This window comes from Ostrea edulis, chromosome 7, assembly GCF_947568905.1.
Source record: "Ostrea edulis chromosome 7, xbOstEdul1.1, whole genome shotgun sequence".
In the NCBI taxonomy this organism is placed as follows: Eukaryota; Metazoa; Mollusca; class Bivalvia; order Ostreida; family Ostreidae; genus Ostrea; species Ostrea edulis.
This window is the reverse complement of record NC_079170.1, coordinates 59736086-59752657: the sequence shown is the minus strand read 5'-3', so window position 1 is coordinate 59752657 and position 16572 is coordinate 59736086. Positions and strand designations below refer to the sequence as shown.

Genomic DNA, 16572 nt, shown 5'->3' with positions numbered 1-16572 from the left:
AAGTCCTTGGGCCTTGCAATGAAATCCTGTATCATGATCGTATATCCGTATTACCTAAATAAAGCCCTGTGATAAGTCAAAGGTCAAAGTTGTTGAAAATCCCAGATCATATCTTTAGTTCTTTTTGAGTTTTTGCAATGCGATACCTCTATTTAATATCTAATATGTATGATATTATAGAAAATACATCCGGTGATCTTGATTTCAGATTATTGAACATCAAAGCCAAATTAACATAAACTCAAATAATTGAACATAATTATCTTTAATTATGAAAGGTGAAGATAACAAACAGTGATCAATCCCATAACCCCTATAAGCAATACAAAATAGACAGTTGGGCAAACACGGACCCCTGGACACACCAGATGTGGGATCAGGTGCCTAGGAGGAGTAAGCATCCCCTGTCGACCGGTCACACCCGCCGTGAGCCCTATATATCCTGATCAGGTAAACAGAGTTATCCGTAGTCAAAATCAGTGTCCCAAGAACGGTCTAACAATCGGTATGAAACACGTCAGACAGCAGTTGACCCAATGATAGGTTGTATTGACGAATTATTTGAAGAAATCATCAACTTGTATTCAATTATTGCGCGTAATAAATTTGATGCACGAATTAAATCAATTACTGTTGTCATCAATTCAGTTGATGCTTCATCAATACACGGGGGAAATACTGCTCGAAAAAATTAGAATGTATAAATGATTTTATATGATCTCTTTAATTAAATTTAAGATATCTTTAATTATCTGCTACAATATTGTGTAATGAATAAATAAGCACATCAATTATTTTGAGGAAATCACTAATTCAATTTTAAAAATTCATTAATTGAATTGAGTATGTTGAATTGACGATATTTCTAATTAAATAAGTGTAGTTGTGCTCTGTAAGAATCAGTGCACGTATTAATTGAATTATTACTTTCTTCGATACGCAACTTTCGAGATATCAGCTCTTCTGTGATGGAGGTCCGTTCAGTGTTCTGTTGAACGCTTGAGTGGGTACAAGATGTATACATATAGCTATGTAAATATGGATAAAAGTAATGAAAGTGTAAATCTTGTTTATATCAGACGTTGGTATACATTAAACTGACCATATCAAGAACAATATTTGTTTGAATTAGGCCATCAAATTAACTATGAAATTATTTTTTATTTCCTCCTCTGCACGAGTTATATTTTAACCAAAGAAAAATGATTATCGATTTTTGTTTGAGCTATTTTATTATCAAATACTGATAAACTTACTAATATTGAGTGTCCCTGCAGTTTGGGTGGTTGCATAATGTCTGATAATCGGCCTTTAGGCAATATATGAAGGCAGCGATAAGCATTTGTACCCACAGCGTGTGGAAGATAGTATGTTTTGCGTCTCACTGTGCGTAAGAGTTCCACAAAGGGAAAGAACTATTGGGCAACTCGGAAATTGCGTATTGTAGTGCGCATCAATTCAGTTGCTGATATAATTAATTTATTTGAAGAGAGCAACAATTCAATTATTGCAGAATTGAAGGTACCACAATTGAAGAGATCTTTAATTGAATTGTTGCACGCATGCAGTGAATTGATCAATGAAATCTTCAATATATATATATATATATATATATATATATATATATATATATATATATACTTCATACATATTGGTAACACTTTCTATCTATTTCGACTGACTTACCTGTCTTCTTCAGTCGTGTTTATCTGTCATTATCCAACGTAACGCAAAAAGAGACTTATATATAATATATGAAGAGAGAGAGAGAGAGAGAGAGAGAGAGAGAGAGAGAGAGAGAGAGAGAGAGAGAGAGAGAGAGAGGCTCTCTATACTAATGTGTTTTGTTTGTTTTATTTCATCGATTAGCTATATACATATTTATGTTGTGAATCGAATGACAAAATTACACTGTAAACAAAATTCGATTTCAATTTAACTGCATGTCTCTACAACTTATTAATTTCAAATTTAGACGTGCTTAATTAGTTTAGAGGCAATAATAAAAGTAAAAAAAAAAAAATAATAATAAAAAAAAAAAAAAAAAAAAAATAGGTACTTGAGTGAAAAATTATGATAAACTATTTCCTTACTAAATGTTATGATAAACCCAGTTGAGTATCTAGGAACACTGTCTTACATGTAGTCTACTAGGGTTAAAGAAATGGACAATTTAGTTCAAGTGTTTATGGTAGTAATCTCATTATTTAAACGTAATAATAGTGAAAATTTCTTTATAAATTCCAACCATATTACTTCAAAATAGTTTACTCAGTTACAATCTCCTCATTTTGTGTTGCGATCCGTAAGGATGTAATCCGTTTTGCACGAGGTAGACAAAATCCCGACTGACTTGAAGTACGACTTGTCAAAACTTCTGTACCACCATTCCGGAAACAAATGACTGTTCAAAACTGTTAAAAAATAATACATGTGCATCAACATGTGCTAGTAGCAGTATGAGAGACATTCTGACAGTCCGTTTGCATTGAACATATGCAAAAATCTAAACTAGGTAAATGACCTTATACAACATCCATACGGCAAGTTCAACCTCAGAATTAATCCTCGTGAAGTAAACAGGTAAACAAATGCCAAATTATGGCGGCACTGCACTAAGGTGGCAGGGGACAGTTTCTTTGGTTTTGAAACATGTGGATAGGGGGTATACACCAAAGTCAGATTATGACAGACTAATGAAAAATCATGTTTCCCTTTTATGTCAATACTTGTATTTCATATTTAGTGTAGTTAATAAATTATGACCCTAAATTACATGTAATCTATAAATACTGGTGCTGGTGCACAAAACACGCTCTGAGCAGGTTCCCCTTTTTTGCTTTGATTTTCCCTCATTTGGGCTAATCCGCACCACCCCACACCATCACAGTACCAAACATGGGGATTTAGACACTGCACAATCAAGAACCTATTCTCTTTAGAGAAGTCGAGAGGCATAGCCTTCATCGACTTCTCTTCGCAAGCATTCATGTTTTGATTCTGGAAAACGTGTAAATGCCAGAGTCGGTGACGGTTTATGCTTCGACCGACGTTTCGACTCAGATGTGCCTGGATTTATGCAATAGCCAAGTTGTTTTCAAACATTATAGCAGTAATGCACACAACTGTTACAAGGAAATCAACACTTACTTGCTTTTAATCCATTTTCAATATGCCCCGTCCCGGGTTTACGTTAACTGGTCTTGGGAGCTGTCACAATAGGGGACCAGTTAAGAGAAAAGCAGGCTGACGTAATCAAAGTTGTGATTTAAACTCGGGACAGGATCATGTTGAAAATGGATTAAAAGCAAGTAAGTGTTGATTTTCTTGTGACGGTTTCATGCATTGCTGTTAAATGGTTGAAAACAACTTGTCTGTTGCGTAAATCCAGGCACATCTGAGTCGAAACGTCGGTCGAAGCATAAACCGTCAACCACCCCGGCATTTACACGTTTTCCAGAATCAAAACATGAATGCTTGCGAAGAGAAGTCGATGAAGGCTATGCCTCTCGACTTCTCTAAAGAGAATATCAAGAACCCTATCTGCCCTTCTCAAAAATCTACCTCTCATATGGGGCCATCCACCTTCCCTCACAGCTACAGACCTTTTGCTAGACCCTGCATGTTTTCACCGGAATTTCTTCAGCAACTGACCACGTGTCTTAGTTTCGTATTTGCACCCATCTATATATTAGGAATCATGGTGACACCTACATGTTGTATATCAACATTTTTATTAAGCACTCAGCTACATTTGATATGCATCCTAAAGTTATTGTATACATTTTTACACATGTAATATCACTTCAAATATGGGGTATTTTCATTTTTTGAAAAATTTGACCGGGTCTATAGTGCGAAACTGTCCCCTGCTACCTAACTCCTAGATTAAGATAGAATTCAACATGGTAAGCAATGCTCTAACAGATTATCCAGCTAAAACTGCTTGGTGCGAATATGAAGTCTCAGACAGGATGTATGAACTTCAGGCATTAACACTAGCTGTTATTCATTAAGTAAGAACTAGCTGCAGATGTGATTAGGTATCAGAATATTCCTGATCTTGAGGGAGGATACTCTTATAATGGTCCATCATGCAAAGTTATCTCCCCCAGGTGGCACTTGTGTAATCCATTATAAAGTAATATAATGATATGGTTTACAATTTTTCAAAATTGACATAGCAATGAAACTGAATCCATGTTTGACATAATAGTATTTGTTCTTTGCAGTGGACTGGGTGCACCATCTCATGTGAAGGAAAAAGTTCCTGATTTGTAATTTTTAGTTAGGAATTTCAATGCAAGGGAATTCGAGAATGCTGAATATAGCAAAAATGCAGAGATTGCAATGGAATTCATTATGCTCCAAACAATTGCCCATAGCACTAGCAAATTTCAGTCATCTCCAAAGTGTTCATGTTGGACTCCTCGAGAATAAGTTCAACAATAGCAAGTTGCACTGTAGAAGATACAGACATGTCATGCCATCCATGTTGAAAAATCAGAACAGGACATGTTGTGAAAATCTGACTGAAAAATCAGTGTGTGTAGCCCTGCCAACAGACAAAGTTTTGTGGAGACAGTGCTGTGAGTTTCATGCGATGAATTTGAATTCACGTGGAGAGAAAGCATCAATAGGAAACACTCATTGCTTAAAGAATGTGATAAATATCCAGAGGAGACATTTCAACCTTTCTCCACAGGGAATATTGACAGCTTCGCCTTCAGGACTTCAACCCTACTTGAGACTGATACGATTTGACAAACCTATTGGTAAGAAAATGGACGTGTAAATTTTTATACCCACCATGAAGTGGCTATATACATGTAATATTACCCTTTTCCATCATCTGTCATATCTGCTACAACTGCAGATAATCAACTGAAATTTGGTATATATGTACATGGTCATGTACATTATGAAAAATATCCTGGTCAAGTTTATAGTTTCCACACATGATGGAAATTTTGAATTGAAATTCAGAATATAGATACATTATGACAATACACTGGTCAAATTTGTTTTTGCTTCAGGTAAAATAAAATCGACAGAGTTCTCCCCTTTAAATTTTGAAGTAATTCAGTTTTCCATTCATTATCTCAGTCATTCATGGACACTTTGAAAGTTTGAATTCAAATTTTGGATATAGATATACAGTACTTGGAACAAAGGTTGTTTGTATATTGGATGATGTGTCATGACCCTGAACTAAGGTGACTGGGAGAAAATTTGAATATGGTTTGGTTCAGAAAAGTCCTGTGGTTAGTAGTACATGTATTCCCATTAGAACAACTCTATAGTCATATCTAAATGTTTTTTATTTGATAATACAAGTACAGTATCTTCAATGAATAAATTTCTTTTATAGAGTTGATAGTGTAGAGAATTTTATTGATTAGATCAATATATCATAAATGATGGTCAGAAAGTCTATAAGCAAATATGCATTTATCAAACATCCTACAGCCTTTCAATTACAATATTATACAATGTTATTCAGGGTTCGAAATTAACTCATGTCCGTAAGTCCGAGACTAGTAAAAAACGTGTCGGACTAGTGAATTCTCTATAGCACTAGTCCGTACGGACTAGTGAAAATCCGGAAATCAATCTTGAATATGGTAAAGATTTTTAGCAAGATTTGTCCAAGTCTCTTAGATGTTTGAACTTATGGTCGATTAATTACCTGCATGGTTAAGTGTTTGCGTGACTATGACATCCTGAGCTTCCAAACACATGGAGTGCATTCGAGACCGCCGTTCTTCGAACGTGCACAAATTGTCAAATTCCTGCCGATTCCGAACGCCGAGTACACATCATAAGAACGTATTCTAGGTGCAAGAATTGCAGGTAGTGTGGTCTGAGAACATGCACATTTGTGTGCACATGTTCTCGTCATTCGCGACTCTAACACAGTAGTTCATAACACTATAGCTCATGACTTGGTCAATCGAGTGAATTTTATTGACTTTATTGATAAAATTTCAAACTCCTGTGGCTCTAAGATCTGAGCACCAAAACAACAGGAATGTCGATCTCGAGCGCACTTATGGATGTTTATAATAGGATTAACTCAGAGGTTAATATTGTATGCTTCTGAAGATCTTGAATGCGAAATAAAATATGGTGGTCTCTTTCTTCTGTACATGTCAGAAATTAAATTGATTGCAACTGTGATGTGTTTGGTTTCATTATAAATACTGTTGAATAAAATGAAGATCATCTAATATGATGTACTGGACGGACTAGTGAAATGCTTTGCGGACTAGTGAACATCAACAGTGACTAGTCCATACGGACTAGTGCTTGAAAAAGTTAATTTCGAACCCTGTTATTTTTGCTCAAGTTTAATTTTTGCTATGCCAAAATTGTGAAACTTTTTATATATGAACATTAAGAATGTAAAACAGATCCATACAGGCAGCTGTGACAATAACTAGGATTAAATCTATACCTTGTTTTGTTTTCCTGAATTGACCTGTTACGTTGTAGGAACATGGTTATTATTTTGGCCCTGTACATGGAGTATTGCCCTGGCCACAGCTCCTGGCAGCCTTCCAAGTCTGTGGCTACTAGGTCTATTTGGCGCTGGCTCGTTTTTCATGAGGGGGGCGGGCTGTATCATCAATGACATGTGGGACAAGGACTATGACAGAAGAGTGGAGAGGACAAAGTTACGCCCCTTGGCCTCTGGGGAGTTAACACAGTTTCAGGGTCTGATGTGTTTAGCTAGCATGTTGTCGGTTTCCCTGGGAATACTGTTACAGCTCAACTGGTACAGGTAACTGCTAGGTCAAGGGTGTAAGTAAATTTGTTCACAACTCGGTTATAATATCACGTCTTTGTAACTATAGCATGGATGTTAATTTTGAATCTATACACATTTCACATTGATTAAACATATCCTTTTCAGTTGGATTATATAAATTTTACAGTACTGTGTATTAAATCTAAAGGTTTAAATCCTTAATGTATAATGATCAGGCCTAAAATTAAAATTGTTGTATTTCGGCTATTAAACCTGAAATTATACCCCCATGCAACCCTACAATTTTTCTTGGCAGCTTGTGCAAGAGATTATTGAATAAAATTTTTTGGGGGGTTGGCACTTGTATTTACTATAGAGTTCATTGATATGAAAGCATTATAATCAAGTGAAAAAGCACACCCTCATGTTCAGTATGTTAATACACAGACCCCGAAGCATACTGCAACACCAGTGGAATGGTGAACGAACGTTGAATGGTTTGGAAATGAACGGTTTTGTTTGGGGAAGGAATGCTGAACGGTTTTATTGGAATGGTTCTTTGCAAGAACAGAACAAATCTGATCAAGAACAGAATGATTCAAGATGGAGAACGAACGGTTTGTCCTCAATTTCAAATTCTGCATTTCAGACTCGATTGGCAGCTTTGACATGCAGAGACTTTGTGAAAAAGATTGAGAGAAGGGATTAAAGTTTTACCAAATGATTTAAATTAAAATATTACCATTTCAAAGTGAATAAAATGGGGGCAAAATTAGATTGAATCATCATGTCCAGTCTATATGTACTGTTATAATGTATATGTGACACATATACATTATGTGACACCTATACATATGTGATCACATTTAAATAATTACTAGTCATTAATACTTACTAGTCATAATGATTACCATAATTACTAGTCAATAATTACTAGTCTTCTGTACATACTGTATTCATACAGGACGGCTTTTTATATCTAAAAAAAACTTTCCTTGGGTTTACAGGTTTAGGTTATTTCAGGTCTGATTTTGATAACATTGTCACCATATATCTCAGAAATGCTAGCAGTTTCTTGACACAGTTTTGAAATATTTGTCAATAAAATTACTGCAGAGATATTATAAAAAGGAGTCAGTTCTAAATGTACTTATTTATTTCTTAGTGGCTCATAAGAATACAATAGATAGCACATTAATCTGTGCTATTTATCAATCTTATATATTTTAAAAATTAATAAATAAAGATTATCGGTACATGAAATTACAATCTTGTAGGCCTAGTGGAAGTTGATGGAACCAGCAATAATTAATTGATTTATGATTTATTTTGTTTTAAATATTGCGGGTGTAAGTGTACATTGAACAGTTTGAACGGAACGATTCTAGTTGAGAACAGTAACGGAACAGTTCATTTGGTGTAGTAATGCGTTGTAGTGTCCACCAACAAGGAGATTGTGATCAGAATGTTTCTTTGTGTATTTTGAAAATAAAATCTTGGTAAACATTTATTTCCTACCTACTTAAATTTTGTCTGGATGTTAGCTGAAACACAGCAGTTATTATATTTAGCCTCGTGATAAATTTGTAGTGTGGTCCTTGGTGCAGCATCAATGGGACTGGTGATCACATATCCTCTTGCCAAAAGATACACATTCTGGCCACAGGCATTACTAGGCAAGTAATTCATTTCTTAAGCTTAAAAGGTGTTGTACATAGCAGAAAGGCTGTTGTTCTTTGTAACTACAGTAAAGCTTGATTAACTGTCCATTATACTGGGGTGGATACATTGACCTTCCTTATTTATTGTAGATGGGAGGGGGGTGCTGTACAGCTGTATAATGTGTAATTTAAAAAGTTTTCAATATACATTGTAAAGCTATTAATTAAAGATTGAGTTTGAACCACAAAGGAAAGGATTCATGAGCATTGTAAATTGTAAATATTCCATTCTCTTCGTTCCTATGATTGACGAAAAAATGTGGATTGACTTGCAATTATTGTAACAGGGAATAGATTGTTTTAAGATATTAACATTCCTTTCATAAAGAATAATTTCATGCAGTCACTGTTTAGAATTTTTGATTATGAATAAAAATGTGTATAAATTTGAATTGAGTGATTTAAAGTTTCAAAAGTGATAGCCGAAGAAAAAAAACCCACTGAAGTGAAATACATGCAAATAAAAAAAAAAAAAAAAAACATGAAGAAAGTTACATGAATTGATACAGTACTTCTGCTTTGACAGGAGTGACCCTGAACTGGGGCGTTCTGATCGCCTGGTCTGGTATACATGGCTGCCTACAGACTACGGTTATTCCCCTTTACTTGGCCTGCGTACTTTACACTATCTTCTATGATACCATTTACTCCCATCAGGTATCAATTGCCTCCCTTTTTTTAGCACAGAATTAATGCTTCTACCAATGTTGTCAAAAGCATTGACAACAGTAGATTTAGCTAGCAACAATTTTATAATGCATGATGCATTTTTATATACATGTTTCAACATTATGCACTCTTAACTGTACGTAGCATGTGTAAAATAATACTGAAGTCTTCACTAAAGCTACTAGTCAGCTGCCTGGAATTTCCAACTTCTGGTTCAGAATGATAAATTTGATGGAGTGTTGGCCCAAATGGCTGGTAAAATTTTCAAGATGTTTATGGCTGTTTCAGAGTGTTTAACTTTTGTTGGACTTGTCCACCCTAACTTGTAAATATGAGATTCACCACCTTAACTGACCAGTAATTAAATCAAATCAGTTTTTGTGAAGACTGCAGTTTATACATTAGACAGTTCAGTTTTTCATTTAAGTTGATTTTTATTAGCTTTAAAGAATTCTTGCATGCTCATGAGGCGATCTGTTGTATGCCTGGAATTTAACAATAAAGAACGGGATAGAATATTAATATTTTCGTATTGCACATTGGTCAGTAATGCCTTAATAATCTCTCTTTTCAATGGAAAATTACCAAACTGCAATAGATGAGATAGAGTTTTAATAGAACTGTGCTTGCATTATTCTAATTAAATTAATTTGCTTTTCAAATTTATAATACTAAAACTATGTTATATACCAAAGCAATATCATTATGATTATAAAAAGAAGAAGTATAAGATTTCTATGTGTTTTCATTGTGTTTACTTGTTATGAATTTAAGATGGCCATATAACAGCCAATACTGGCGATTATGAACTACGTGTATGTATAGACATGTGATGCCCCTTTTACATGTAACCATAGTAACACACAGAATATTGTTTACTGTAACAACTCACTGGATTTATATAACACATACAGTGTTGTTGTTGACAAGCCTTACCATGTTATTGTTGACAAGCCTAAGGTGTAATGTTATTCTAGTACATGTAAAATACTTTCTTGTTCATATAGCCTATGTCATTCATGATCAGTTTGTTTCTGTTTTTGGAACACTAGTAGTAAATCATATATTCTGTGTCATTCATGATCTTTGGGAACACTAGGATTCATTAAATTGTAAAATTCAAAATGAATTGTAAAAAAAATTGTTTAAAATGATGTTAAACCACTCAAACTGCTATCCTCAGGTACATGGAGATATTTTTGACCACATGGACAGTGAAACCTGTGTAATCTGACATGCACTGGGAGATGTAGTTTTCACTGTACAAGTTAATGTTTGAACAGCGAACATGTTTTAAAAGATTTCAAATCGACCTGTAAACGATTTACATTGAAAATATGAACTAGCTAGAGGTCTTTGATCATTATCCATTTCATTAGAAATAGAATCTTAATCGACACTGCTTGTTTTTACATAATAAACAGGCAACACACATATTGAATATCACTTATAGTATTGATTTACACATTTTATTAATTGTATAGATATCACAAAGTACTCAAACTCGTCCGAAATTTTATGTTAACCCTCACTACACATTTTAGATGCATCAACCAGGAAATATTTTATCTCTAAGTTATTGTCAATAATTCACATCAGTCTGCTAAATTGTGTGATTTCCAATCAGCCTGACATCTTATACTTCATTTCAAAGTAAAAACTTTCTTAAATTCAAAAAAAGAATTTAGTCTGAAACTTGCATTATAGAGCTGAAAAAAAGTTCAGTATTTGTGCACTTTCCATAGCTGTGCAAAGCAATAGAAAAGGGGTATGAGCTTTTCAAATTATCGCCATAGTTGACACTGCACAGTTGTTGTCAGGAACATGAAAATTACTGTATATTAATTATACCAACACTGGTCCATTGCCAATTTCTGTAGGTAGACTTAGGACTATGGATGTTAATTAATAGCCTTTCTTGGGCTCCTGTAAAAATTTATTTCATAAAAGAGATTGTGTCCAATACAATTTCATATAATTTTTTGCAGTTATGCATTAAAGATCATCCAAAACTGTAATTTGTTATCTCTGTTACGTATTTTTAAATAGTATAAACCAGTGATTAGAACTCTTCTTATAATTTCCCTATTCAGTTTCCATATACAGTAAAACTCTGATATAGCGAATTTCTGTGGATACTCTGTAAAAATTCGCTATAAGCGTAATTTGCTATATGTTTATAGCGAATTCATAATTAAAATATAACGAATTCGTTTTGATTTGTTCTACATGTATATCAGTTGCATAAAAAAGCAGCAATCGATATACTTGAGTTTGTATTGTCTCTAAGAAAAATTAAGCCTATGTATTTTCGAGAAGAAATATTTTTGTACAAGATATATACACATTGATTTATATATGATAATTTATCTTTAGGGATTGTTAAGTCACGCAAGAACATGTCGAAAGAAAAATATCTACAAAATTATGTGCAATACATACAAACAGTCTATCACAGTTTTCATTTACTTGTTGCTTTACACAAGTAAACGAGTGTACGATATAATAAATGCAATCAAACTTCAAATTTAATTAATGAGAATAGTAAACAATACCTACAACATATTTGCTAAATGTAGTGTAAGTATTGTTTTGCGTTAATAAACTCTTTTGAAAAAATACAAAAAGAAATTTTGTAATAAGCAATTGTTGAAAAACATAATTCGTTATAAAAGGTGATTTTTACGTTCATTTTTAATTCAAGGGGAATATGAATTTACTTCGTTATATCCGTAAATTCGCTATATCCGTGTTCGTTATAAACACAGATTTTTATATAGAATTTATAAAGAATTTGCCGGGGAAATTGATTTCACTTCGCTATAGCCGTAAGTTCGCTATATCCGTGTTCGCTATATTCGAGTTTTACTGTAGAAACATGAAATAACATTTGTTTGTGTACTATTTGTAATCATTCGTGTTTCCTGTAGAAGCGTATCGTGAAGAATCTTTCATTCTGCATTGTTCATTTAACTTGTCAACAATAAGGTTTAGACGCTGTGAGCACGTACATATATATTTTTTACCCACAGAAATCATTATCTTGTGCACATGTGCAGATTTATTTATGTGTGGCTCATCGTTTCCTACTGATTTCTTGTGAGAGTTATCAACTATAAACATAAAATCATTAATGAATAAATCAAAATTTACAAGAGTGAGACTCCATTTTAGTATTGTGTGGTGTATTAGAATAGTCGATATCAGTACTCACATGTTTTGTAGTAGATGCTAGTACTAATGTGATGGAAAGTTGTAAATAGAGGAGTTTTATTAGAATCTTGTGTGAATGCTCCTTTGTGACTCTTGTACACCATACTAGTACCTACATGATTGGACCTATTTCATCCAGTCCTTCCCCTCTGTAACCTGTGGCAGCCATGTACAACTTCATTGGCAATCATTTTTTGCGATATGCTGAACTATTATTTTTTTGCATTTGAAATATTAATACAAAAGCAGACCAGATCATCATAAATAAAAATAAAAAATGGTGGTGTTTGTGTATTGATATCTTCATGCTTTTAGCAGTTCAATCTCAACAAAATCTACAAGTAATGCAAAGCTTGGATTAAGTATGTAAATTGCATTGCTTTTACCATCTTTTACAGAAATATTTAAAAGCATGTAATTATTTTAATATTGAAAGTAACGTCATATAGCAGGGTATGTGATGTTTAGTGACTCTCACTGCATACAGAACAAAGTGTTAATGAAATGCTTCAAGTGCTTTATATAATAATCATTTGACTTCAAAACTTATTGTCAAGTGAAAGTTTCAAAAATTGACAGACTTGCCCACGGAGACTTTCAATAAATTGCTGTTAGTGGCTGATAACTAAATGCTTAGTTAAGGCTGAGTTTCGGTTTTGTCTAGAGCCAAGTCCGATGACATCGAGTTTGAGTTTCCATCTAAAGCTTAGTATCAGCTGATGATGAGTTTGGGATTTGTCTAGACTAAAAGCTGGCAATAACAGCCTAGTTAAGGTTTTCACCGTTTGTTTTCCTCACTAGGACTGACCTTTAACTACGGAGCTCTGCTTGGCTGGTCGGCTGTCACAGGTTCAGTAGACCCTCTCTCTGTCCTTCCTCTGTATCTTAGTGGCTTTTGTTGGACCATGGTTTATGACACCGTATATGCCCATCAAGTGAGTGCATGTTCCTTGCATGTGCAGGAGAATATTAGTATAGCTTTTTCTCAAATTTAATTTTGAATGAGACTTCTTTTTATCATTTTTTCCCATTAAACCCAAATGGAAATTGAGCTTTTCTGATCAAAGTTTCTCCTTGATAGAGTCTGTCTGTCTTATTATGTTCCCCAAACAAAGTTTGGGAACATATTGGTTTTACTCTGTTTCTTATTATTATTATTATTATTATTCTTTCTTTATTCTTGTCACCCTTTTTTGTCCACGAGTGTTCTCAGAAACTACTGAAGGGATCAAGATGAAACCTTTTTAGGATGATAGAATACTCTATGTAGATGTGCGGAACGAACGTCATTTTGTCTGAAAATGCATGCATGTGCATGCACGTGCATTGGATTTTTTGTTTACAAACTTTGGAATTCGTCTAACTTTTTTATTTTTCAATGAAATCGTTTGATATTTATATTGCAGGTATAACTTGAGACCCTTAACCGTTTGACATCGTCAAAATGTCAATTCCGCACGCGCATGCACGTGTACTTTAATTTGATTGGATAATACAAAACCGTTTATAACATTCATGTAAATTAAGATTATTTGATAATATTTACAGGATAGGTAAAGATTATAAATATCTACAAATCTATGTTATAAAAATTGAAAACACGCATGCGCACGCACGCGCATTAACATTTGAATATTCAATTTTTTCAATGACCATAACTTTTTTGTTTTTTGTCAAAATCTTTTCAAACTTGTATTGTATATGTATCTTGATATTCTTAACAAACGTAAACAGTCATAATAACTATCCAGCACGTGCATGCACGTGTGCTAAATTCTGATTGGACGATTTTCAAATCGGCATAACTTTCTTATAAATGATGGAAACAATATGAAATTCATACTGTAAGTATATCTATCAAATGTCTATTGAATGACATCAACATTGATGCTGAGTCATACTCACGTGCCCGTGTATGCACGTGCATATCTTTTCTTTCATTTTTCGGGTACTAAAATGGTCATAACTATTGAATTAAAACGGAAATGAATTCAAATTTACCCTGAGGATCCATGATATGAATGTCTATGAAATGGTGTCAACAAATGTTCCATTATCAAAATCGCGTGCGCGTGAATGCGCGTGGATTGTAATTTTTGACATCTAAATTTAATTATTGGTCTATAACATTTTGAGATTGCAATGAATAGGTTTGAAAATTAGGTTGCAGGTATGTTTTGGGCCTCTCAATTTATTAATAGTCTCAAAATCACTTCCCTGCACGCGCATGCACGTGCGCTTAATTCTGATTGGACGATTTTGAAATCCCAATAACATTCTTATGAGTGAAACAATCGATACCAAATTCATGTAGTAAGTATATTGTTGAAATGTGTATTGAATAGCATCAAGAAAATTGCTGTGTGGTACTCACGCGCACGTGTATGCACGTGCATTGATTTCGGTCTTTGTAGTTTTGAGTTGCCGTTAATTTCTCGTTTTTCATTGAACAGTTGTGAAACTTCTCTTGTACTCATATAGTACGATTTCTAATGTATCGAGATGGTCGAATTATTTATATGCACGTACGTGCACGTGCACTAAACTCTCAGATCTTTATAACTGATTTGTATTAGCATGAAATGGACTGAACGTTATAAAAGAGTTCTATATTCACATGTTTCACAGTTTGCAATGGTCAAAACCACTTGTACTGAAATAAATGACACCACTTGCTAAATGGGAGAATGTTTGGGGAACATCTGTAACGGTCCCCTTTACAATAAGTACTAGTTATTATGTTCCCCAAACGAAGTTTGGGAACATATTGGTTTTACTCTGTTTCTTATTATGTTCCCCAAACGAAGTTTGGGAACATATTGGTTTTACTCTGTTTCTTATTATGTTCCCCAAACAAAGTTTGGGAACATATTGGTTTTACTCTGTTTCTTATTATTATTATTATTATTATTCTTTCTTTATTCTTGTCATCCTTTTTTGTCCACGAGTGTTCTCAGAAACTACTGAAGGGATCAAGATGAAACCTTTTTAGGATGATAGAATACTCTATGTAGATGTGCGGAACGAACGTCATTTTGTCTGAAAATGCATGCATGTGCATGCACGTGCATTGGATTTTTTGTTTACAAACTTTGGAATTCGTCTAACTTTTTTATTTTTCAATGAAATCGTTTGATATTTATATTGCAGGAATAACTTGAGACCCTTAACCGTTTGGCATCGTCAAAATTTCAATTCTGCACGCGCATGCACGTGTGCTTCAATTTGATTGGATAATACAAAACCGTTTATGACTTTCATGTAAATTAAGATTATATAATGATATTTACAGGATAGGTAAAGATTATAGATATCTACAAATATATGTTATAAAAATTGAAAACGCACATGCGCACGCACGTGCATTGACATTTGAATATTCAATTCTTTCAATGACCATAACTTTTTTGTTTTTTGTCAAAATCTTTTCAAACTTGTATTGTATATGTATCTTGATATTCTTAACAAATGTAAACAGTCATAAGATCTATTCGGCACGTGCATGCACGTGTGCTAAATTGTGATTGGACGATTTTCAAATCGCCATAACTTTTTTATAAACGATGGAAACAATATGAAATTTATACTGTAAGTATATCTATCAAATGTCTATTGAATGACATCAACATTGATGCTGAGTCATACTCAGGTGCGCGTGTATGCACGTGCATAGCTTTTCTTTCATTTTTCGGGTACTAAAATGGTCATAACTATTGAATTAAAAACTGAAATGAATTCAAATTTACCCTGAGGATCTATGATATGAATGTCTATGAAATGGTGTCAACAAATTTTCCATTATCAAAATCGCGTGCGCGTGAATGCGCGTACAATGTAATTTTTGACGTCTAAATTTAAGTATTGGTCTATAACATTTTGAGATCGCAATGAATAGGTTTGAAAATTAGGTTGCAGGTATGTTTTGGGCCTCTCAATTTATTAATAGTCTCAAAATCACTTCCCTGCACGCGCATGCACGTGCGCTTAATTCTGATTGGACGATTTTGAAATCCCAATAACTTTCTTAAGAGTGAACCGATCGATACCAAATTCATATAGTAAGTATATTGTTCAAATGTCTATTGATTAGCATCAACAAAATTGTTGTGTTGTACTCTCGCCCACGTGTATGCATGTGCATTGATTTCGGTCTTTGTAGTTTTGAGTTGCCGTTAATTTCTCGTTTTTCATTGAACAGTTGTGAAACTTCTCTTGTAC

The 16572-nt window shown here is 33.9% G+C and overlaps 1 protein-coding gene across 7 annotated transcripts in view; it reads left to right on the top strand.

The window, feature by feature from the left end:
* The first annotated feature begins 2371 nt into the window (after nucleotides 1–2371).
* Nucleotides 2372–16572, top strand: part of LOC125654793 (4-hydroxybenzoate polyprenyltransferase, mitochondrial-like) — a 23293-nt gene continuing 9092 nt past the window's right edge. The window contains exons 1-5 of one of the 7 annotated variants that reach the window (XM_048884852.2): nucleotides 2372–2515; nucleotides 4233–4775; nucleotides 6496–6784; nucleotides 8342–8427; nucleotides 13156–13289. In XM_048884852.2, coding sequence (XP_048740809.2) covers nucleotides 4301–4775; nucleotides 6496–6784; nucleotides 8342–8427; nucleotides 13156–13289 — 984 coding nt within the window. In that variant the 5' untranslated portion in view covers nucleotides 2372–2515; nucleotides 4233–4300. Of the gene's footprint in view, nucleotides 2584–3184; nucleotides 3312–3872; nucleotides 4017–4232; nucleotides 4776–6495; nucleotides 6785–8341; nucleotides 8428–8998; nucleotides 9130–13155; nucleotides 13290–16572 lie in introns of those variants that run through there. The other 6 variants (XM_056144873.1, XM_048884851.2, XM_048884857.2 and 3 more) reach the window with 6 other exon arrangements.